Source organism: Haliotis rubra, unplaced genomic scaffold, assembly GCF_003918875.1.
Source record: "Haliotis rubra isolate DU_JTF1 unplaced genomic scaffold, ASM391887v1 Scf205, whole genome shotgun sequence".
Lineage (NCBI taxonomy): Eukaryota > Metazoa > Mollusca > Gastropoda > Lepetellida > Haliotidae > Haliotis > Haliotis rubra.
Window position 1 is genome coordinate 1,444,336 of NW_025766059.1, and position 22,616 is coordinate 1,466,951.

The 22,616-nt window shown below is 41.1% G+C and overlaps 1 protein-coding gene across 1 annotated transcript in view; it reads right to left on the reverse strand.

Moving 5' to 3' along the window:
• The window catches only part of LOC124276077 (cubilin-like), a 165,742-nt gene that overhangs the window by 132,939 nt on the left and 10,187 nt on the right, over positions 1-22,616 (reverse strand). Inside the window, exons 7-12 of the mRNA XM_046711733.1 lie at positions 11,881-12,018; positions 10,398-10,479; positions 10,056-10,177; positions 7,900-8,140; positions 7,386-7,507; positions 6,863-7,042 (exon numbers count right to left, since the gene is read on the reverse strand). Of these exons, the coding sequence (XP_046567689.1) occupies positions 6,863-7,042; positions 7,386-7,507; positions 7,900-8,140; positions 10,056-10,177; positions 10,398-10,479; positions 11,881-12,018 (885 nt within the window). The remainder of the gene's footprint in view (positions 1-6,862; positions 7,043-7,385; positions 7,508-7,899; positions 8,141-10,055; positions 10,178-10,397; positions 10,480-11,880; positions 12,019-22,616) is intronic.

Consider the following 22,616-nt stretch of genomic DNA (forward strand, 5'->3'; position numbering starts at 1 on the left):
TAGAATTACTAGAGTATCAGAAAATGAGTTAAAACTAGCTAGCATATATCTTAAAAAGTAGAAAACTATATTTGGACAATACAGTGTAATAATGGGCTATGAAATCTTACTGAAGACATGCCTTACGCTCTTCAATTACTGTTTATGCTATTCCTGTATTGTTTCAGTGTTACAATAACAATATACATTGTGTCATGAGCATGACAAATTGTTCATGATATTCGTATGCATTCAGTAAAGTAGCATTAAAACTCTGTTTAGATTTCTGCTTATTCCTATATGTCGACGCTGACATAGATACAGTGTCAGAATCACCATCTTTGGCGGCTGCAACAATAACAGTTATGTACACAATCTGAATTCTCTGTATCTGTGAGTTATTGCAGCAAGGGACACACAAACTGTCAATGTAGTGAAAACACACACGCCTTTGTGAGTAAATCATGCCAGTTGTCTACCAATCAAGAGAACGAGTGAGTTAATGAGTATGGATTTATGCTGCTTTTAGCAATATTCCAGCAATACCATGGCGGGGGACACCAGAATTGGGTTTCACACCTTGCACTTATGGGAGGAATCGAACCCATGTTTTCGGCGTGACGAACGAAGCGGACGAATATTTGAGTTAGTTTTAGACATGTTCACTGATACTGTCCTTTCATAAATCACGGAATTAGTGACCGCATTACTGTTCGCTGATGTAATAATCGAATGGTATCATGTTATTGGAGCAAGTTGTATATCAATATGTCAACTGACCGCCCACCTACGTTACTCTACTTTGTCACTGGGATACTTCCATTTTTAGGCACATTTTGTGAATGGTGGGTGCTACCGGCAGGCCAGAACATACTTACGACTTCCCTGAATACCAGGTGCCATCAATGATTTTCAGTGTTAAACACATAAAACGTTCACGGCTATTTTCTCTTTACACCCGATGGAATTTGTTGTGAATAAAGTCCCTATGGGTATTCTCTTGCACTTCCATATTCCATATAAGAACTGACAATGATAGTGCCAGTGTCCTTTACACAGAGATTCCCCATGAATTTGATTCTTCATCTCCCGTGCCTGGGGATTCCATCAAAGTACAAACATCAGTAAAGTCCTACCATTTACCCGTGACAGACGAAACACGCACACGCCTGCGCAATCATACATGTGCACATTTTTACAATATGTAACAACATCACATGGCAATAATAATAATCGTAAACATAACACTGACAATACATGCGTCATTTGGAATACAAAATATTTTCATTGCAAACCTCTCCAACCCCCCAACCCCCCTTAAAAACAAACCAACAAACACAAGCTAAAATCAAATATTCGACATCCAAGGGTATACTGGAAGGTGTTTTTCCTTGGAGGAGGGATTGTGTGGGTTGTCTGGTTTCTATTGATAATTGTCACATTGTTTGGGAAAGCGATCAGTTTCAAAAATTCAACCGCTGTGTACATTACACCACGAAAACATCTTATCACAGGTACATTAAAGATTACATGCAAGTGGGAGGCATATTGTATAACCTCGTTAATTTGCTAATATGCCAACAAGTCAAGTAAGTCAACATATTTATAATTGGCTCACATAACGAAGTGATTTATATTTTGAATATTAAACGATCTTCAAACACAGAATTTCAAAAAACCATGGTACAGAACGATACTCCTCTGCAAAAAAAATTATATGGATGAAGACACTGCATGAGTATACACGAATGTGTCCTGTTCTGTTTTCTCCAGTAATACAAACATGTACGTCTTGTGAAACTGCCACTCAGCTGGGGCCTGCTGGGTTATCTATCCCTTGATATTGAGATGCACCGCTAGGGGATGACGTGACAATAGGCTGTATGTCTGATAGTGGAACTGCCTGACAATACGGTGGGGGATCATCCTTCACGACATCATTGTAAGAAGGAGGTGGTGGAAACATGAATGGCAGAGCAGTAGGAGCAGTAGGAGCAGTAGGCGGAGTTTGCAGGTTGCTGGGGACATTGATGAAGGCGACGATGGCTTCACGGCGTCTGTTTCTCTGCTGTTGGACGTTGGGAATGGATTTCTTTCTGAAACAAAGTCCACAGCAGCAGCAGGTTGCAATACACACAGCTGTGATCCCGCCAAATACACCTCCAAGTATGGCTCCGATGTTCGTGGATGCAGCAGCTGAATAAGAAAACAAAGCAAATGTAAAACAAAACAAACCCCCAAAACAACAACAAAAACGAAAACTGAATAAGAAAAAAAAATATAACCAAATAAATAATAAAACAAAACAAAACAACATAAAGTATCCAGGCTAATTCAAGGTCTTTTGTAAATATTGCATTCTCTTAGAGCTTACTTAATCCCCTAAAATGGCATATAGATATGATTACAACCCGTACATTATTGTGTTGTTGTAACTCTACTGCGTTCCATTACAGACGTAAAGAAAGAGAGATGTCAAACCCTCTTTGCAACCCTTGTTGTTGAGACTTCAGTAAATGTTTAATAACGTCAAGGGGTAGGTTCTAGTGTACAAAATGGGAACTGTTTTGTTTTAAACGGGACGTAATATACGAATTTACGTCACTGTATGACGCTGACTGACTGACTGACTGAGTTTAGTTTTACGCCGCTTTTAGCAATATTCCAGCAATATCACGACGGGGGACACCAGAAATGGGCTTAACACATTGTGCCCATGTGGGGAATCGAACCCGGGTCTTCGGCGTGACGAGCCAACGCTTTAACCACTAGGCTACCCCACCGCCCTGTATGACGCTGAGCCAGCGCAATCGTGTCAATTACCATTGGATCAACTTCACCCTGAACTGACATAGGTCAAAGGACAATTATGATGAAGCGACAATTAAACCAGCTGAAGCTGTGACTTAACAGTCTGATTGCTTTTAGGCTGCTTTGATTGAGTACGATTTGCACGCCACTTTTAGCTAGCAATATTCGAGCAATATCAAGGTGGGAAACCAGATGTAGATTCCACACATTGTGAGGAATCGAACCCGAGCCTTCGGCGTGATGAGCGAACGCTGTAACAACTAGGCTACCCACATGCTCTGAAGCTGTATCAGTCATGTCAGTTTATCAGCTTGATGCAATGTAAGACTAACGAGCGTTGGTCCAGAAAACAAGATAAGGGCGAATATACCTCAGTTTGGTCAACCTGACAAATCGTGCCCTGGTCGTCCACCTCCCTTGTCAACCACACCCTCAACATATTATTTATCTATCTACACATATGCTATGTACATGTTTTACCAACCTGTTCTTTTACAGGATAAGTAGTATGGTGTGGCGTTCCCCAATACCGCATGTTTCAATTAAAGTGTTAACGAACAGAGATGACTATTGATGGATCATATTCTCGTAAGCGATGCAATACATTCCTAAAAGAACGAATTAAACTGAAACACGTACAGTCAGAGGTTGGTTCGCCGGCAGTAAAGGACAACTTAAATCCGGTACGGGAAGTCGAACCATCAGAATGGAATTTAACCTTCATTGTCTGTCCTGTAGTCTGTGTATTTGGTCCATTTGTTCCACACCATGTACCGATCGAGCTTTCATAACTCGTGACTATTGAGAGAAAATAACACGTGAAAAGATAATGATAATTAAACAAATCACGAGCTAATGTTATAAACATTTCTTGGGAGATACATTGCTTTAAGAACTCTTTCAGTTGTTCTTATTTGGGGATGACATTTACTTATTCCAAATGACTATTTTACTGTACTATCTGCTGTGACTCAAATGCAATAACATCAACTACAATTATCGTAAAAAATATAGATGAAATCGGACAGATCACACTGATGAATGCAAATGATGCTGTTAAGCAAGACGTGTGCCTTATGTGCCACGTCAACGTGAACGTCATGTCCGCGTAAATGTCAGCGTCTTAGCTTAAAATTGGAGAAAAACAAGAAGACACAGGTCGCTGACGTTCTCTACATTGGCGAAAAAAACAGAGCTTAAATTCGTTTTGGGCATCTGTCTCCTTTACCCATGTCTAGGATAACAATGATTAGACGCATTCATTACCATCATAGAGCTGTACATAATCATAGGAACACCCGCTGTTGTGCTCAATGTTGAAATCCACCACGTCCACATGGATTACATATCCGTCAATGGATGTGCTTATTGTCCACTCACAATCCGCATTGCTAAAATTGAAATGAACATTAGCATTAGCCATGAGTTCCGCATGTCAGGCATTGCAATTGTATATGCTTCATAGAACTCATATAAACTCATCGTGCTTATGCAACAGGGTTTACTGTCTACAAACTTTCAGTTTCCATCCTCATGGGAATTAATATCTAACAATCTCCTGATCATAGAAAGTCACAGTGTGTATTCCTTCTTCTGAATTGTTGATTAATTTCTCTCTGAGTTAATTTAAGGAAGGACAAACATATTTGTATGAACAACTTCTGTATTAACAAAGAAGTTGTTCATTGTTATACTATTTACTGCTGCGACTTCTAATGCCTCTCGACCGCCTCTGTGGTGTAGTGGTTAGAGCGTCGGCCCGGAGAGCGGAAGGTCGCGGGTTCGATTCCCGATCGCGTCATACCAAAAGACGTTAGAATATGGTACTTGTTGGTCCCTGCCTGGCGCTCGGCATTAATGGGTAAAACAAGGACTGGTCGGCTCGGAGTCAGTATAATGTGTCTGAGTGGGGTATCCATGCTTCACTGCGGCATGGTATCTCAGTGGGCTAACACTATAATACCAGCTTAAGTCTGGGATAGTACAAGCAGCCGCACATACACACACACACGCATGCACGTCGTCATATGAGCGATATATTCTCAAGCACAACGTTAAATCCTTACCTCACCTCTAATGCCTCTCAAAGAAGTTGCTTTAATCTATACGACTGTTTTTGATGGAAGGTACAATGTATCATGTATTGTTCGTTGTCCAATCAATGGTATTATTGTTTGTGTATTTCTTTCAGCTCTTCGAGATATGAATCGAACTATAAGTGTCCCATATACTTACTCGGGATAGGACAGAGGATAATTCGGTGATTCAATATATTTTGTCTCATAGCTTATCGTATCATCTTCGCCACACACTGAAACAAGGAAGTGTCTCAGTGATATTAAACAGTTCTGTTTCTGTGATGATGATGAGTGAGTGAGTGAGTATCTATTAACGCCGCCTTTAGCAATAGTTCAGCAATATCTCTGCAAGGAACAACAGAAATGGGCTTCACTCACTTACTCATGTCAGCAATCGTATATGAAGGCTTACCTCAAGATATACTATTTTTCTGTGAGTGAGGCAAACATTTTTATACATATTTACATAAGGGTTTTGTTTTATAGGGGTTTCCCTTCAAATGATTTGAAAATGAAAACAATGTTGGCAAAATATATGTTTAAATACGTTAGTTCATGAAAGAAGAAACGCCCGCAAATTGATATAAAATTCAGCACCTTGCGTCCGCGCAGTGTATTTCAGAGAAAATCCTTTGTCTGTGATAGAACTGTCAGTGCGGAACGTGATGGTCATGGCGTTGCGGGAACTGACGATGTAGTCGTCGACGTCACTACAGTATTTACCCAACCGAGTGGCGTAAGATGAGGAACCTTGAAAAATACAAAGAATCGTTGTGTTGTCGGTTAAAAGAGATACGCATGGTAGAAACACTGAAGCCAACTTCATTCTGAGAATGCTAATCATTGACCAGTGGTAACTGCAAACAAATTCAATCTGAAGAAAAATATGACTAAAAGTATCTTTAAGTACTTTTGTTAAAAGAAACATTGTACTTACCATCTCTGAAGAGCAGGTAGTCTTTAGAACAGAATGCGTCGTATTCCACAGAAATAGTCTGAACTTCAACCTTTACGTGATATCCAGAAGGTGCAGAGATTGTCCACTCGCAGTATATATTGCTGTGAAGAAGAGATGATTAGATTATATGAAATATAACAACGGACAGCAAGTCAATTAGGTTACAAAACAACATGCAAAACATTGCTTATGAACATAGGTTCAGCAATTCCAAGATGCTTTTGACCCCATCACTCTCAATCAATATTAGCTTTGTTCTTCCTGATAATTATCCATAATCCCAACACACTGAATTTGGCAAGATTCAAAACATAAAGCCTAGTGATAAAGAATATCAAATCTGATGATTAAGGATATGCGCATAGTGTTGTCTTCGTGCAAAAAGTAAGTGATTTCGGGAAGGGGTGGGGGTGGGGTGGGGGGAAGAGAGGCAGGGTCAAGACAGTGCATTTTCGTATCGAAGGAATCACTGTTTAAAATGCCAATAATCACAACGAGTTATCAACAAAGATGATGTTTATATCTACTTACTTGTTGTAGTTGCTGTATGGGTACCCAGGGGATGACAAAGACCTCCAGGAGTATTTGGTGGCGCTGAGCAATGTGGTACCGCAATTAGAACCATGCGGTCTCTCTGTTTAAATAGAAATTGGAAGCAATGAATATTTAAGTCACGATAGTGTTGACATTAGGTTCGTGCCTACAGAATTACAAACGAGAGAGTAGGTTGTAGCAGAGAAGGCAAATAACCGCATACAGTATGTAAACTTTTACAGTATTACAGAAATAGATAGGACTTATCATACAAGATACATTTTTGATTGAAGTGTATAACGTGATTTTCCCCACGTTGCCTGAACAAGAGATCAAGTAAATATTATGTCTCTATTGTCAATGCCATCCCCAAGCAACATTGAATACCCCGAACAACTAATGGCAGCTCCACCAGCCCCAGCCCCAGCCCCAGCCCCAGTTCCCCACACATTCCAGTCTTTGTACACACAACTGCTTAATCGCAAAAACACATTTATTGTACCTGTGGTTGTTGTTGTTGTTGAAGGGAATATTTCAGCTTTGTACTTCAGTTTATAACCTTGTTGCGTGATAGAGCCATCGGTGTGGAAGGCGATGGTCATGTAGTGGCGCGAGCTGACAAGTTGTTTGTTGTAGTAAACACCGCAGTATTTACCCAACTGAGGTGACCAAGACGATGAACCTTGAGAAAAGATACTTAGTCAGTTAATGGCATTGGTTCTGACGCATATACATATGTATGTTAGTATTCAAATGAGGCTGATGCTAATAGAACGTATTTAGAGTAACTGTGATGAAATACATTATGTGCCAATCATCACCCATCAAGTCCCAAGTTCTTACAAATAACAAAACCAATTGTATAGAGAACCGCTTAATGTGATTCAATGGTCGTTCGCATATTTTTGGATTTATGATCAAACTAAATAATTTATGAATTGTCTCAAAAGTAATCAATAGAGTACAAAGCGCACTGCGAGTATTTTGTTCTGAGGAACCTCTATACGTTTGTACCATGTACTTACCGTCCTTGAAGACAAGATAGTCACTCGAACAAGATGAGGAATATTCCAACGACAAATATATAATTTCAACTTTAATTTCATAGCCATATGGTGCCCTAATTTTCCACTCGCAGTTTACATTGCTGAAAACAGAATTTGTATACATAAATTGGTATTATGCAAAGGTATATAAACAAGTAATTTGTTCAAGTGTATAATCTTGAAATGTACAATAATCCGGGTATTTATGTAGTGTTTATATACAACAATAACCCATTCAAATACTTTTCAGTTCATCAAAAGACATCATACAACCATACATGTGATATATAAGTTATTTACAAGTCACTGGCGTAGTCACAGTTACTTGTCTCGTGTTTAGTGCTAGCATCAAAGTCACGTTTACAGTGCTAAATCGTTGACACGCGTGGGGTTTTGCGTACCGGTCACGTGTATAGTGCTATTTACCACGTGCTATTTGCTAATATTAACTAAGTGGTTTACTTTTTCACTTGTCAAGAGAGTAGGCACCTACTTGTAATAGTTCGAAGGATAGCCAGGAGAAGTCAGGTTCTTCCACGTGACAGAAGATGCGGAGAGATCTGATAATCCACAGTCGCTGTGATTATTACCAGATGAGTACTGCAAACGAAAGCCTCCTCCTGTGATAGAACTGTCTGAGCGAAACATGATGGTCATATGGTTACTGGAGCTGACGATGGGAGTAGATGTAAACTCACAAATCTTTGCCAGTTGGCGAGCATCGTTCGTCGTACCTTAAATGTAAATGCATTAACTGTGCATCTTTCATACATTAATGAATGTAGTTTTCTTTGTACATTTATTCGATGTCTTCAGTATGCAATCAATCAACATTCTTTCGAATATGAAAATACCTAAGTGAAGTATTCTTTACCAAGGTTCGATAGAACAGTAACGGTAAACAGATACTGACGATATACGCAGGGAACAGTATTTTTCCAAGGCAGCCGTATGTTATAAATATAAAAAAATGACACAGTTATGATTACTGTTAGACATACAACACTTTGTCAAACACTATACCATCATCGTCAGTTATAGTTGATAACACGAACCTGTCACGATTACATGATTTAAATAATTAAATAAATTCAAATACATGTTTAAAAAATTAGCAAGATTTAACAGGAAGATGTTATTATTTGATTGACACAGGTTTGAAATGTTATCTCTCTGTTACAAACAAGCTGGGTAATTGCGTATCATCATACACAACAGGTGCAGACAATATTGATCCCTGAATTAGTTATATTTCCTGGTTGATTGTTAATAATGTAGCCGCCGGGTATCTAGGACATTATCGAGTGCCATACTGTCTCAGTCAGGCACACTCATAGGGAAAATGTCATGAGATAGTCTTCCGATCTCATTGAAACCCATATTCGGGAAGATACATTTCCATTAAGCTCTTACAACATGTCAAAAATATATATACCAAAAAAGAAACTTATGGTGTAGTTTCACGAATTCTGCTACCTTTAAAGTGAAATAGCACATGTAATTCTGGATGTGTTGCAGCCAATTTTCACAGTGTAAAAGCTCAAATGTATGTTGACATGCATTACATTCAGTGAAGGTGTCTGTTCCCATTAGGGCGTTGTCTTAAATATTTATTGTGACCACCAAGAGCCCCGAAAACTGCTCTGCACTGTCTCGGCATGGACTGATTAAGTCTTTGAATTCGACCTTTTGGAATTTTGGCCCAATCCGTCCATGCAGGTAGCAACAGTCCCCATGGTCCCTTGTATGGTGATCAACCTTCAGTTGTTAGCGATCTATAACCTGTTTTTATGTTGTCTTGTCATCTATAGTAAAAGTAAAAATGTTTTAGATTGTACCACTAGTTTTAAATTTATATCTGTGATATTCTAGTTGTTTTACTGCCCTTCGTTGACAGGTTTTAAAAATTTACCAATAATTATTTTTAAGCTATACCTTGATTTTGTCACGACATGACTGAAATATTGCCGATGTGACTTAAAATCTTAACTCACTCACTCACTAAAAATACCAATGACCGTCTATTGTCAACATATAGTTAAAATATTTTAGATTTAATTACTATTTTTAAATTTATATCTGTGATTATCTAGGTTTTTTCTGTCTTTCGTAGACAGCATATTATAATTTACCTTTAATTATTAATATATGTATAACTTGATTTAGTCACGATATGGCTGCAATACTGCCGATGTGACTTAAAATCTTAACCTCACTCACTCACTAAAACTACCAATGACCGTCTAAAAGCAGAAGTCTTATATAGGCCACCTCTCTGCTCACTATTCCAGAAAACGGCACGTGCATGTCACTCTTCATCCATGCCATTTTCAAGCAAGTTGACACTTTTGAACATAGACATGCATTAATGTTTTTGAAGATGAGAATGCGCTGTGCATTCGTTTCACAGAATTACAATGGCGAAATCATAACAATCAACAACTAATTTTGAAAAAAAAACATATTTGAAATTTCATATAAGATCATTATCTGTGTGTGTCGTTTTTTGGTGAGTATAGGTAAGCAGTGATCATGAATATTATAAAGGTTACATTCTTTTTCTCCTTGGTACCACACGGATGTCAAAGAACTGCTTCACTCAATTCTAAGAGGAACACAACGTTAACATGCGTCCCAAACTTTACTTACCATCTTTAAACAGTAGATAATCATTCACGCACGATGCCACCTTTTCCAAATCAAGAAACAAAACTTTCACCGTGATATTGCTTCCTATCGGTGCATTTATAGTCCACTGACAGTCCAATCCACTGCAAGGAAGAAAAAGAAAGGTTCCGAAACAAAAACACAAGCCTCATCCATATTGGTTACACGTGATACAAGCATATTTACATTTGGTGACATTATTATCAAGGCGAAGAGTATATATCTACATGTGTAAACATCTTTTGATCTGACGAATTATATCCAAGTAAACGGGTTTTGAATGATTCATTCCTTTACATCAGATTATTGTAACTCTTTACTTACTTTACGTAGTTGCTTGGATAGCCAGGGGAGACAATCACCATTGGACTGTAAACTGCGGAAAGCGTGACGTTGCACGTTGTTGCTGATAATGAAGAAGAGTAGCAATTGTACAATTTGTTTTTGTTGTTGTACCAAGGATTTGTTGTTGTACCAAGGACATGGCGTTCGTGTGTGCGTGTGTGTGTTCGTGCATTCGCACGTGCTTTTGTGTGTGTGGCTGGTTGTCAAGGATGGAGGGATGAAGGATTTGGTTGTGGTGGTAGTATGTTTGTTATGGACCCAGACAATTTTGACAAACAATGTTTAAACTCTCCAGGGGCGTATCTGATAAATACTAAAGAAATCAAGTTTGGGCAATGTTTTATTAGTATAATCTTCCATGCAAAAAAATAGTGAAAACGGTTTTGGGCTGACCGGCTGGGACATTACTGTCAGCAATGTTGACCTTAGTTAACATTGGAGTCAACAGTATTCATAAAATATATGTTCCTTGAAATATTGGCTTATTCTAAAGATATTTGTCCTCACTTCACCATTTTGTCCAGAGATCTGTTACCGAAACTTCATAATGAATAAATTTAACTAATCCCGTTTACAGTTTTACAAACAGATTCATACAGAAATAATATATCCAAATTATATGTCTAAACTGAGAGCTAATGGCAACCATAGTTGTTACGCAAAACGAATCAAGTGCTGCATGGAGCCGAGGCATCAATGCCAAAGACACAGATCTGTTATTACTTATCTGAATGCACAAACTGACGCAGTATTAACATGACAGTATGTATTCGCATTTAGAGAACGATAACATTGGAAGTTTGGAGCTGCCATCATGTCTCATCATGTCTTCGTAAAGACATGCCCATGACACATTTGTCAACACAACTAAGATGTATGAAATAACATTTAATAAGTAACATTTTGTTTTGTGCCTAGTTTTGGTCATTCAAACAGCAGTTTTACAGTTGACAGCTGTGTGTTTACTTTTGAAATTACTATATCTCGCATTTTCTTTGATAGATTGCTCAACACAAACTTACGGTCCTTTCTTTGGCGACAGATTTCCCCATGCTTGATATTCCTTTGGCCATATACACACAACCATGACACACTGAAGTTTCATTGTATGCTATGATTGGGTTATTACCGCAAACCTCCGGGAAAATTATTTGTGACGTCAATTGCTACGGCACTGATATGATATATCGACATGCATATTATCGTTTGTTAAACATATGCAATACATATATTTATTTCATAATTCAATTTGTATTGCTACCAAAGTTACTGCGTGAGGTGAATTAAACTGATGCTATTTACAGAATATCATATTGCCATGTGCGTAACTGAGATAAATACAAAGTTGTAAATCAATGTACATGAGACATATATTTCACCATCAGATCAGAACGTTAATAAATATTATCTTTCCGGATAGCTGTAGCTTTAGGTTAAATCTAGTTGCCTAATGCATACACACCCGGTATAGCTTTGTATAGCATTTTGAATCCTTTGTAGATTTGCGAGGAATCAGTCCGTAGACGAACCCTCAAGGCGTTCCCACCGCTGTTAATAACAGGTCTCTCGTTGCCACAGAAAGTACCGAGCTGGTTATAACCTATAATAGAACATTATATTATATACAATGTCAGAAATGTTGATACTCCTAACTTTGAATAGGACCATTCAAAACTGCCGGAGGCTAACAACCATGCGTTGTGCAAACTTGACGTCAGCATGCTTTTCTATTTGACACTCAGAGGCAAAATAAATTGTGACAGGGGATGTTTTCATTAGTAAAAGGTTTTCTTGTGAATGAGTATTTGGATTTGAACCAACGAGTGGAACGAGTGTGTTAGAATTGTCGAAGAAACGGAGAGTAGATGTTGTTTCTCGAATTCCATGAACTTTGTAATGAACATGATATAGAGGAGAAAAATGACCAACATTCTTAACTTTTAAATTCCTGACACCCAGACCCAGTCGTCAGAAGTGCAAAAATCAGAAAACAGTATCTCTATTAATCGTTCTGGAACAAATTCGATATGCCACTTGACGGAAAATGACAGATGGAGAGGTATTCGAACAACAGATTCGAACCACGGACCTCCGACACAGGTTCAGTCCAGTAACCCTGACAGCCCGTGCAATGTGTGAAGCTCATTTCTGGTGTCCCCCGCCGTGATATTGCTGGAATATTGCTAAAAGCGGCGTAAAACCATACTCACTCACTCACTTACAGCCCGTGCCATACCTGGCAACAGGCGTGTATTCACCTCCACAGCATACATTAGGCCTTGGGTTCGATAGATAGATAGATAATTGAAAGTTTAATAGGTGTTCGAGCAACTGGGCCCATGTACACCTTGCCCATCATAATGGTTTGCTAAGTTTCTGCATTTATATAAAGTAGTTAAGCTGCCACACGCTTTAATGTAAGCAAGAATGACATTCTGAACACCATTGAAAGTGATATTACTTGAACACAACAGTCCAGTCAAAAAGATGTCAATATTAAGCGCTGTCAAAGATTCAACCATCGCCTTACGTTGAGTTACATATTTTTGGCAATGCAGTACAAAATGAGCCACATCATCTAGCTGATTACACACTGTGCAATGTTCAGGAATATAATTATTAATAATGTTTAGATATGCACCAAGACCACAATGCCCAAGACGAAGTCTGGTTAAAAGAACCTCTTCTCTGCGATTGCTTCTGGATAATTTTGCTTTAGGTACAAAAGGCTCGATGCCACAAAGATGGCGTACTTTTAAGGATGAGGTCCACCTCTGTTGCCATTTCGCTTGAGCATGGATCTTACAGACGGTGCATAATTCTGCAGGAGAGGGAAATATTGTCTCATCCTGTTCTGGGACATCAAAATCTAATGCAGCTTTTGCCAACTGATCAGCTTTTTCATTTCCAAATATTCCAACATGAGCAGGTATCCATGAAAATTCAACATCTAAAAGATCTTTACTTAATTCATTAAAAAGGTCGAGTATAATATTGATCAAGTCTTGTCTTGCTGAGGAGACACCTGTCCGAAGTGCTTGCAAAGAACTGACAGAATCACTGAAAATTACCACTGATACAGGTCTCAAAAATGAATCCAACGCAAAGCATTAATGATTGCTGCAAGTTCAGCAGAGAATACAGATAATCAGCTAATCGTATAGAAATTTCTCTCTCAGTGGCTATGAAGATACCTGCACCAGCACGACCGGACACTGGGCACTTCAGTGTAAATCTGCATAGCATTGATCCACTGTAAACTTCGGATATGTTCCCCGGCAAGAGCTTTAACACGATGTGCCGGCTCAGATTTATTTGCTTGTTCCAGGACATCAAGATAAACTGATGGAAGTTCAAGCAACCATGGTGGCTTCTTTGACTGAACACTAACATCAGCTATGGCAACATCACGTACATTATGATGGAAAGCTGTTCTCTGAGAACGCATCCCATAAGGCCCCATACCGCCTTTCCAAGGATCTAGGAAATACTCAACACAATCTCCCAATACAGCTAAAGTAGGGTGTTTCATTACAAAAGATTTCAATTTTAGCATGTACCTACCTTCTAACAGTTCACGTCTGAGATCTAAAGGCATTTCACCGGATTCAACATGTAGAGCCTCAACAGGGGTAGTTCTGAATGATCCAAGGCAAATTTGTAGGGCTTTTGACTGAACAACATCTAGTCTTGCCTTTTGTGTAGCACATGCAGATCCATAGGTTTGACAGCAGAAATCAAGTCTTGATCTAATGAGGGCACGATATAACAGTAATAAACACTTCCTGTCTGCACCCCATTTGGTACTGGAAATACTTCTCAGAAGGTTCAAGACTTTAGTGCATTTCTGAATCAAATAGTCTATATGAGGTTTCCAGGTAAGCTTCTTATCAAACCAGAGTACCAAAAAATTGACTTTATCCACGAACTTCAAATGAGAACCACACAAAACCAGTTTTGAATTATGAGGAATCTTCTTCCGAGTAAAAATGATTGCAGACGATTTAGAAGCTGAAATCTTAAAACCCCAATGGACACACCAAGCCTGTACAAGATGGAGAGATTGTTGAATGCCATCATAGACAGTGTCAAAATTACTGGACCGTTTCCTCAATGCTCCATCATCTGCAAACTGTGATGTTTCGACCAGTACATTGATATTCTCAGACAGGTCATTAATCATAACATTAAATAAGGTTGGGCTGATTACACTATCCTGAGGTGTTCCCTACAACAACCCGACACCTGCCGCGCCTAATCGCATGCTGGTTTCAATCAGGGCGGTGTCAACACCGTCCACGGAATGAACAGCCCTGTGATATTTTTTCTGTAATGCAGACCGTGTATCGCGTTCACGTTCTAGTTGTTGTTTGATCTCGCATAACTGTTGCAAACGAAGCCCGTCTACGGTTTCCAGTGTTTTTGCTACTTCATCCACGACCGGATACAGCCTCATCCTGTATATATTTATATATACATATGATTTTTATAAGATAATATTTAATTGGTTTTCCGTTAATGTCCTATCGATGTATTTGTGGCCGATAAGGTTTAGATTACACATACATGTAAATATTCGAGACACGAATCAAATTATTTTCTACAACACGCACTCCATCGAGGCTTACTAAGGGTGTTGATCCCGGTCTTATGACGATATGACACCGTCTGTCCAACCAGCGTATTGTCAACCCAGCCAAAAATTGTTGTTCTGATCGAGCGTCTGCGAGATATACTTCTATTGCGAGCGCTGTGTCTGATTTGATAGGCACATTTGAATAAAAAATTCACATTGGTAATCAGGTATGTCGAACCGTAAATATGTAGCCACGTTTGAAGCTAACATGTTGCCCGTGTGATCTGTTATTCGTAAAACTTGTATATCAAACTCAGGAGTGAAAAATGTGAGAAGGATCCCGTTGTTCGTAATTTTGGAGACGTAACCATTGATTTTAAAAGCTATGTGGGGTGAGGTGATGATCATGCTGATCAACCAGTCGGGTTGTTTGAAGTTTTCCTCGCCGGGCAGATCGAATCCCCACGTGTCCCCGAGATCGGCTAGCGTTATGGTGGGATGCTGGTTGTTCATCGTTTTATACAAATTAAGAAATCGATTTCAATTGGTTATGGGATAATTCCTCGGACGTGCAGTTCACACCCATGATATGTGTGTTGTCGAGTAGAAAATTTTGGTGTTCACAGTGACTCCCTGCAGACTGGTGTAGGCGTTAACGTTCGCCCGCACGTAAACGGAACAAACTCGGTATTGTTGTTGTTTGGCCCAGCCGAGTTTGATCCCTTTCACGACTTCGACGACACCATGCGCTGACGGCTGTTCGCTGAGGTCTACCACGCTGTCGAATTCCGACACCATCTGCAATCCCATGCTGTCCCCAGTTTGCTCGACAGCGTGTGGGCTACTCTTTGCATCAATGTGCTGACGATCACGCTTCGTCTTTGCGTAGGGAAACCTATGGGCTTTCGTCGTCGCCGTGGTGGGTCTGGTGTACATCGCCGATAAGGAATTTTTAAACTAAATGAGAAACAGTCCGACCGCGATCCCGCCGACCACCAGAGCTGTTTTGCGATCGACGTGCCGCTGATTCTTTGCTTGCACGTGCGGAGAATGTTGCTGCCATCGTGGTGGTGGTGGTGGTGGTGGTGGTGGTGGTTCTACTTCCGGTGGCGATCCCACGATGCCTGTTTCGTACTGCAGTGCGACTCAACTCGCGTTATTGAACTTTTGATCGCCGGTGGCGATGACGATTTCGTTGTTGTAGCCCACCACTCTCTTCACCCTCAGTTGCCTGTCGCTCAGAGCCATGTAGAGTCCCGCGCCGAACATGTAGTCGACTTTCGACCGGGCGTATTCCAGCACTTTTTCATAGCATCTGATGCCTTTTGGCAGATCGACCGTAGACGCGATGACATCCTCGACGTTGACCACGAACTGTTTCTGCACATTGTAAGCCATCCCTTTACCCACGATACTGGATCGTGTTTGCGCCTGCGCACCCAGCACGGCCCACACGTACGTTCGAATCGAATCGTTCAACCGTATGGTACCCGCGCGAGAAAACCCCTTCGACGTATCCAGCATAAACATTTTCCAATTGTCTACAGGTCCCTGCTGAAAGCTCCAAACGCAGTAATCCTTGCTGTCATCAAAAGCCATGAGATCGTCTCTCCACTCGTTACTCGTGACGCAAGCATTCACATACGTTTTACCACCCCATTCTTTCAACTTCTCACTGGCTTCTACGAGGGGCATATTGTGAACGATTGGAATACCCAAACTGTGATTCACTCCAGGCAAACGCCAATCGACCGTCTTCGGACTTAGTTCGAATTCATCGCATATGCGTTCATACGCACGTGGATCATAAGGATTGTTTACCGCGTTCCATGCCTTGTCCTGCGGAATCGGGGTGCTGATTTCTTTGAGGATGCGTATGATCTGGTAGTACACGTGAAAAAAGGAACACAGACCGACTCAGCGGATCACGACGAGTGTTGTTCCACGTCACGCCGCACCCTGTTGTCGCACACCACACGGAAAAATTGAATTGACTCTGCCAGAATTGCATCGGGTTTGAAAACCAAGCGTGTACCGTTTTCCCATTCGTGACGGAAAGCCTATACTTTTTAAAGTGGGAACCATCCGCATCCACCACAATACTAGGTTGCGTGAGATCGGTAGCACTTAAATTATCACTTTTAGAATAAAACACTCCCGGTTTGTACATATTGAATTGTTATATTAATTTTAGTATACATATCTACTTTCAATATGTACGTGACGCTTCCGGGAATAACGAGCGGCAAATCCGTTCAACTGCTTCACGACATTGATAACACATCTGGTCAGCTCGAAGTCACGCTCTACGATATCACCTACTACCCACGATGGACCAACATCAGCAGCGGCAACAACAGGCGGTTCATCCATAATGCCCGCAACCAAATAATGCACGGCTACTACAGCGTGTGCTCGCTCGTAGGAGCCGAACTCAAAATGAACGACTCGAACGGCACGATCGTGTTAGCGACCAACGGAGAAAATGCTTTGAGACTCAGGTGGCCGTTGACGAAAACGCTGGGGTTTATGTTAAACGAAATACAACCGAAAGCCACCGTGACCGGCACGAAATTACCCGACCTATTTCCGTACCGCAAACTGTGCATTCATCTCGATCAGCTGAGCATGACCGACAACGTTCAACATTCAATGTTTTTTTTTATCCAGTCTCTGACATTGCCCAACGGGCTTGGTGGTGGTGTTGGTGTTGGTGGTGGTTTACCGCCGCCCGTCAGCAATGCGACCAGGGTCGATATGATGAAGCCCAAAGCCGTGAGAACGCTGGCGATGGTGATCCCTTGTTCCCGGAACAGGTTGTTCATGAGCGATCCACGCATGGTCTGCAAGGGACATGTCTAGAGCCCAAGTTTCCCTGAGGGGTAATGGACTGTCGTCTAGCATGGCCAGTATGCTGTCGAGTCGATCTTGAATGCGTTGTGGCACGTCTTTCAGATTATCGTGATGTAGAGCGTTCGCCGTGGGGCCGAGTTTGGTCCTTATGTTTTGCAGATCTCAGACGACCGTCGGGGGGAAGTTTGGGTCGTGCGCCGCCATAATCTAGCAGGTTTAATTCATCGCGGATCAGTTGATTACCCCCACGGCGACTGGCTAGTGTCGACAGGGCGAGCGGTTTTCTCGTGTGTTTATCCATGAGATCGATCTCTGGATGGGCTTTCAATCGCATCGTCCCTTCATTGTCGATTTCGAACTTGGAATAGTCGGGTACCAATGGTTCGACGTAATTTCTATCTCGCTTTAATGCATCGTAATAATCGTCCATAGTCTGCTTTAAAAGTTCGTTGCCCACGGTGCTGCCCATGAAATTGTAAACAGGCTGATTGGATGCTAATTGAACAGCTGATTGTCAAATTCTAGCTGTAAATCAACTTCAGTTTGACAAAGTTGAAATCCACTCCACTGTCCAAGTGGTGGAATCAATCAACATTCAATCAGCTTGTTTATCCTGAGCGATGTACATCGAAATGCTGCTCTATTCAATAAACAGGGAGTTGTCATCACTTAAGTGGTATGTTCCGTTATGTATCCCCATACTGTTTACTGCAGTATAAGTGAGATCTGCTTCAGTTTGCGAATGACCAAACTTTTGAAAATGATTTAAGTTCTACTTTAGTAAACTGCTACCTAACAAATTGATCTCAGATTAAAACATCTCATTCCAAATTTCTATTTGGAATCCTATTTCAGATACTAAGAATTACTGAATGTTTACATATTAGATATAAATTTATCGGTACCACTTTGATGTGTCTGGTCATGAGTTAACTAACATAATGATTATATATTTATTGTCATTTCATGTGTCATTACTGCGTCATTTATGTCATTATAATGTTCTCTGATCCATTTCATCATACAGCATTTATCATTGGAAATTTCATATTTCCAAAATTGAAAATGTCTTGGAAACATCATCTTTCCAAAATTGGAAATGTCTTGGAAACATCATCTTTCCAAGACATTTCAAAGCTTGTAAATGTGGACCTTTTTCCAGTGCATGAAAACAGCCAGTAGAGATTCAGTGTTTCCTAGTGCCTTTTTAATTTCGGTTTCAAGTCTCACCAAATGATCTCACCTGAAAATAGATTGTTCTTTTCCATGAAGTAAACCAGACGGTTATTTACCATTCTCTCAATTATTTTGCACATGTAGGATGTAGGATGTGGCTTGAGCAGGATCTTTACCAGGCTTTGGAATAGGCACTACAATTGCATTTTTCCAAGAAATGGGAAGCTTGCCTTCAAACCAAAAGTGATTAAAAAGTAAAAGCATAGTTTCAAGGCTGATAATTGGCAGATGTTTGAACATATCCTAACAACTAATCGTCACCTTGAGAGGTATTTTTTCGTCCAGAAATGGCGTTCCTTAATTCCTGTAAACTAAATAAAGAGTTGTAGTCAGCGATATGATGTGTGGTATAAGATATCTGAATACTCTGATTCAAGTGACTCCTTAATGAGCCGGAAGTCTGAACTAAAGTCATCTGTACTACATACTTTTTAAAAGGACTCTGCCAGTGCATTACTCTTGTCAATATTTGTTGTTGCTGGTATGTCTTTCCCAATAAATGGAATAGCACGTTTGGAACATGAACTACCAGAAAGAATTTCACTTTTCTCAATATCTGAGAAAGAGGTGTATTTTTATTTATGGAACTTGTGTACTTAGACCAAGAGAAACGTTTGGCTTCAGTAACAGTTCGTTTAGGAAAGCGGAAGCGCCGAAACTCTATCAAGTCAGATGGTAAAGCTGATTTTTCAACCATTTTCTTTGCCCTCTAACATCCTAACATCATGTGCTGATTGACATGCATCCGTCCACCAACGGACTGGGGGTTTAAGAGGACGTTTACCTGAACTTCTGCCTATGGTTCCGTTAGCTGCATTAATAATGCTAGAAACAAAGCAGTTATGAAACTGGTCAATGTCAAACGAATTCATAGCTGGCGTTATAGTGTCAGAACACAAAGCAGTAAATGCAGACCAGTCAGCTTTACAGAAAGTCCACCGCTGAGCTGTTTCTCTTAGTTCAGTTATTGGGTCAAGTTGAAGCCTGGTAAACACAGGATAATGATCACTGCCAAAAGAATCCTGAAAATACAATTCCCAATCACAGTGTGGAGGTAATTGTGGACTGACAATGGTCAAATCAAGGGCTGAAAATGAAGCAGAGGCCAAGTCATACCGTGTCATGGAACCATCATTCAGAAGGAAAAGATTCTTTTCATCAAGGAGAGTCTCAATGGCCTTACCTCCAACATCCAACTTAACAGCTCCCCACAATGGATTATGACTATTAAAATCACCACACAATACATTATGATTATCTGACACATTCAAAAGAGAAGTGTAATCATCGCTGGAAGCAAGAGCTTTATTGTAGATATTAAAAATCGAGACCGATCTCGTATCCTGCAAATGGATAGTGACTGCATTCGCTTCTATTTCGGAGGGCGGTGGGGTAGCCTAATGGTTCAAGCGTTGGCTCGTCACGCCGAAGACCCGGGTTCGAATCCCCACATGGGCACAATGTGTGAAGCCCATTTCTGGTGCCCCCCGCCGTGATGTTGCTGGAATATTGCTAAAAGCGGTGTAAAACCAAACTCAGTCAGTCTATTTCGGACTGTAGCAACCTAATTTCACTAAAATGACAATGAATCCTTTATTAGTATAGCACAACTACCTCTAGACCCGAAAGGACGGTCTTTACGTAGACAGACATACCCTTCCCAACGGAATCGCTGATTAGGATTGAAAAACGTCTCCTGAAGATATATAACATCTGGCATGGGATCAAGACTGTTGACAAAAAAAATTAAATCCCGGGCCATTAGCATTTATAGATCTAGCATTCCACTGAAGGATTAAGACAGCCATAATAAGGATTATGACTTCGATTGTTGACCCTTAACCATGCTCGTCAGATCATCAGGTGACAACTTTAACCCCAGTAGAGAATGTGCAGCTGATACTATCGTCTGTAGACCATCAGACTTGAAGGCACGATTTGTTCCAATGTTGGCAACTATGCAAATACAAAATTGAGAAAATCAACTGGAGAGATATTGTTGAACAGACGTGTACAAGATCCGTCAGGGATGAGGTCAGGAAGAGGATCAGTCTGACATTCAACCTCTTGGGTTTGAGTCTGCGTACTTGCAGTCACCAGGGCAGGACGAATTACCACCTCAGACATGGGAGTGACCGTAGACTGTGATGGAGCAATGGGTGGTGGTGAATGAAGCTAGGGAACCGTAGATACCGTAGACTGTGATGGAGCAATGGGTGGTGGTGAATGAAGCTAGGGAACCGTAGATACCGTAGACTGTGATGGAGCAATGGGTGGTGGTGAATGAAGCTAGGGAACCGGAGATACCGTAGACTGTGATGGAGCAATGGGTGGTGGTGAATGAAGCTAGGGAACCGGAGATACCGTAGACTGTGATGGAGCAATGGGTGGTGGTGAATGAAGCTAGGGAACCAGAGATACCGTAGACTGTGATGGAGCAATGGGTGGTGGTGAATGAAGCTTGGGAACCGGAGATACCGTAGACTGTGATGGAGCAATGGGTGGTGGTGAATGAACCTTTGGGAACCAGAGATACCGTAGACTGTGATGGAGCAATGGGTGGTGGTGAATGAACCTTGGGAACCAGAGATACCGTAGACTGTGATGGAGCAATGGGTGGTGGTGAATGAACCTTGGGAACCAGAGATACCGTAGACTGTGATGGAGCAATGGGTGGTGGTGAATGAAGCTTGGGAACCGGAGATACCGTAGACTGTGATGGAGCAATGGGTGGTGGTGAATGAACCTTGGGAACCAGAGATACCGTAGACTGTGATGGAGCAATGGGTGGTGGTGAATGAAGCTAGGGAACCGGAGATACCGTAGACTGTGATGGAGCAATGGGTGGTGGTGAATGAAGCTAGGGAACCGGAGATACCGTAGACTGTGATGGAGCAATGGGTGGTGGTGAATGAACCTTGGGAACCAGAGATACCGTAGACTGTGATGGAGCAATGGGTGGTGGTGAATGAACCGGAGATACCGTAGACTGTGATGGAGCAATGGGTGGTGGTGAATGAACCTTGGGAACCGGAGATACCGTAGACTGTGATGGAGCAATGGGTGGTGGTGAATGAACCTTGGGAACCAGAGATACCGTAGACTGTGATGGAGCAATGGGTGGTGGTGAATGAACCTTGGGAACCAGAGATACCGTAGACTGTGATGGAGCAATGGGTGGTGGTGAATGAACTTTGGGAACCGGAGATACCGTAGACTGTGATGGAGCAATGGGTGGTGGTGAATGAACCTTGGGAAGAGATACCGTAGACTGTGATGGAGCAATGGGTGGTGGTGAATGAACCTTGGGAACCAGAGATACCGTAGACTGTGATGGAGCAATGGGTGGTGGTGAATGAACCTTGGGAACCAGAGATACCGTAGACTGTGATGGAGCAATGGGTGGTGGTGAATGAACCTTGGGAACCAGAGATACCGTAGACTGTGATGGAGCAATGGGTGGTGGTGAATGAACTTTGGGAACCGGATGGACTGTGATGGGCGGAGATACCGTAGACTGTGATGGAGCAATG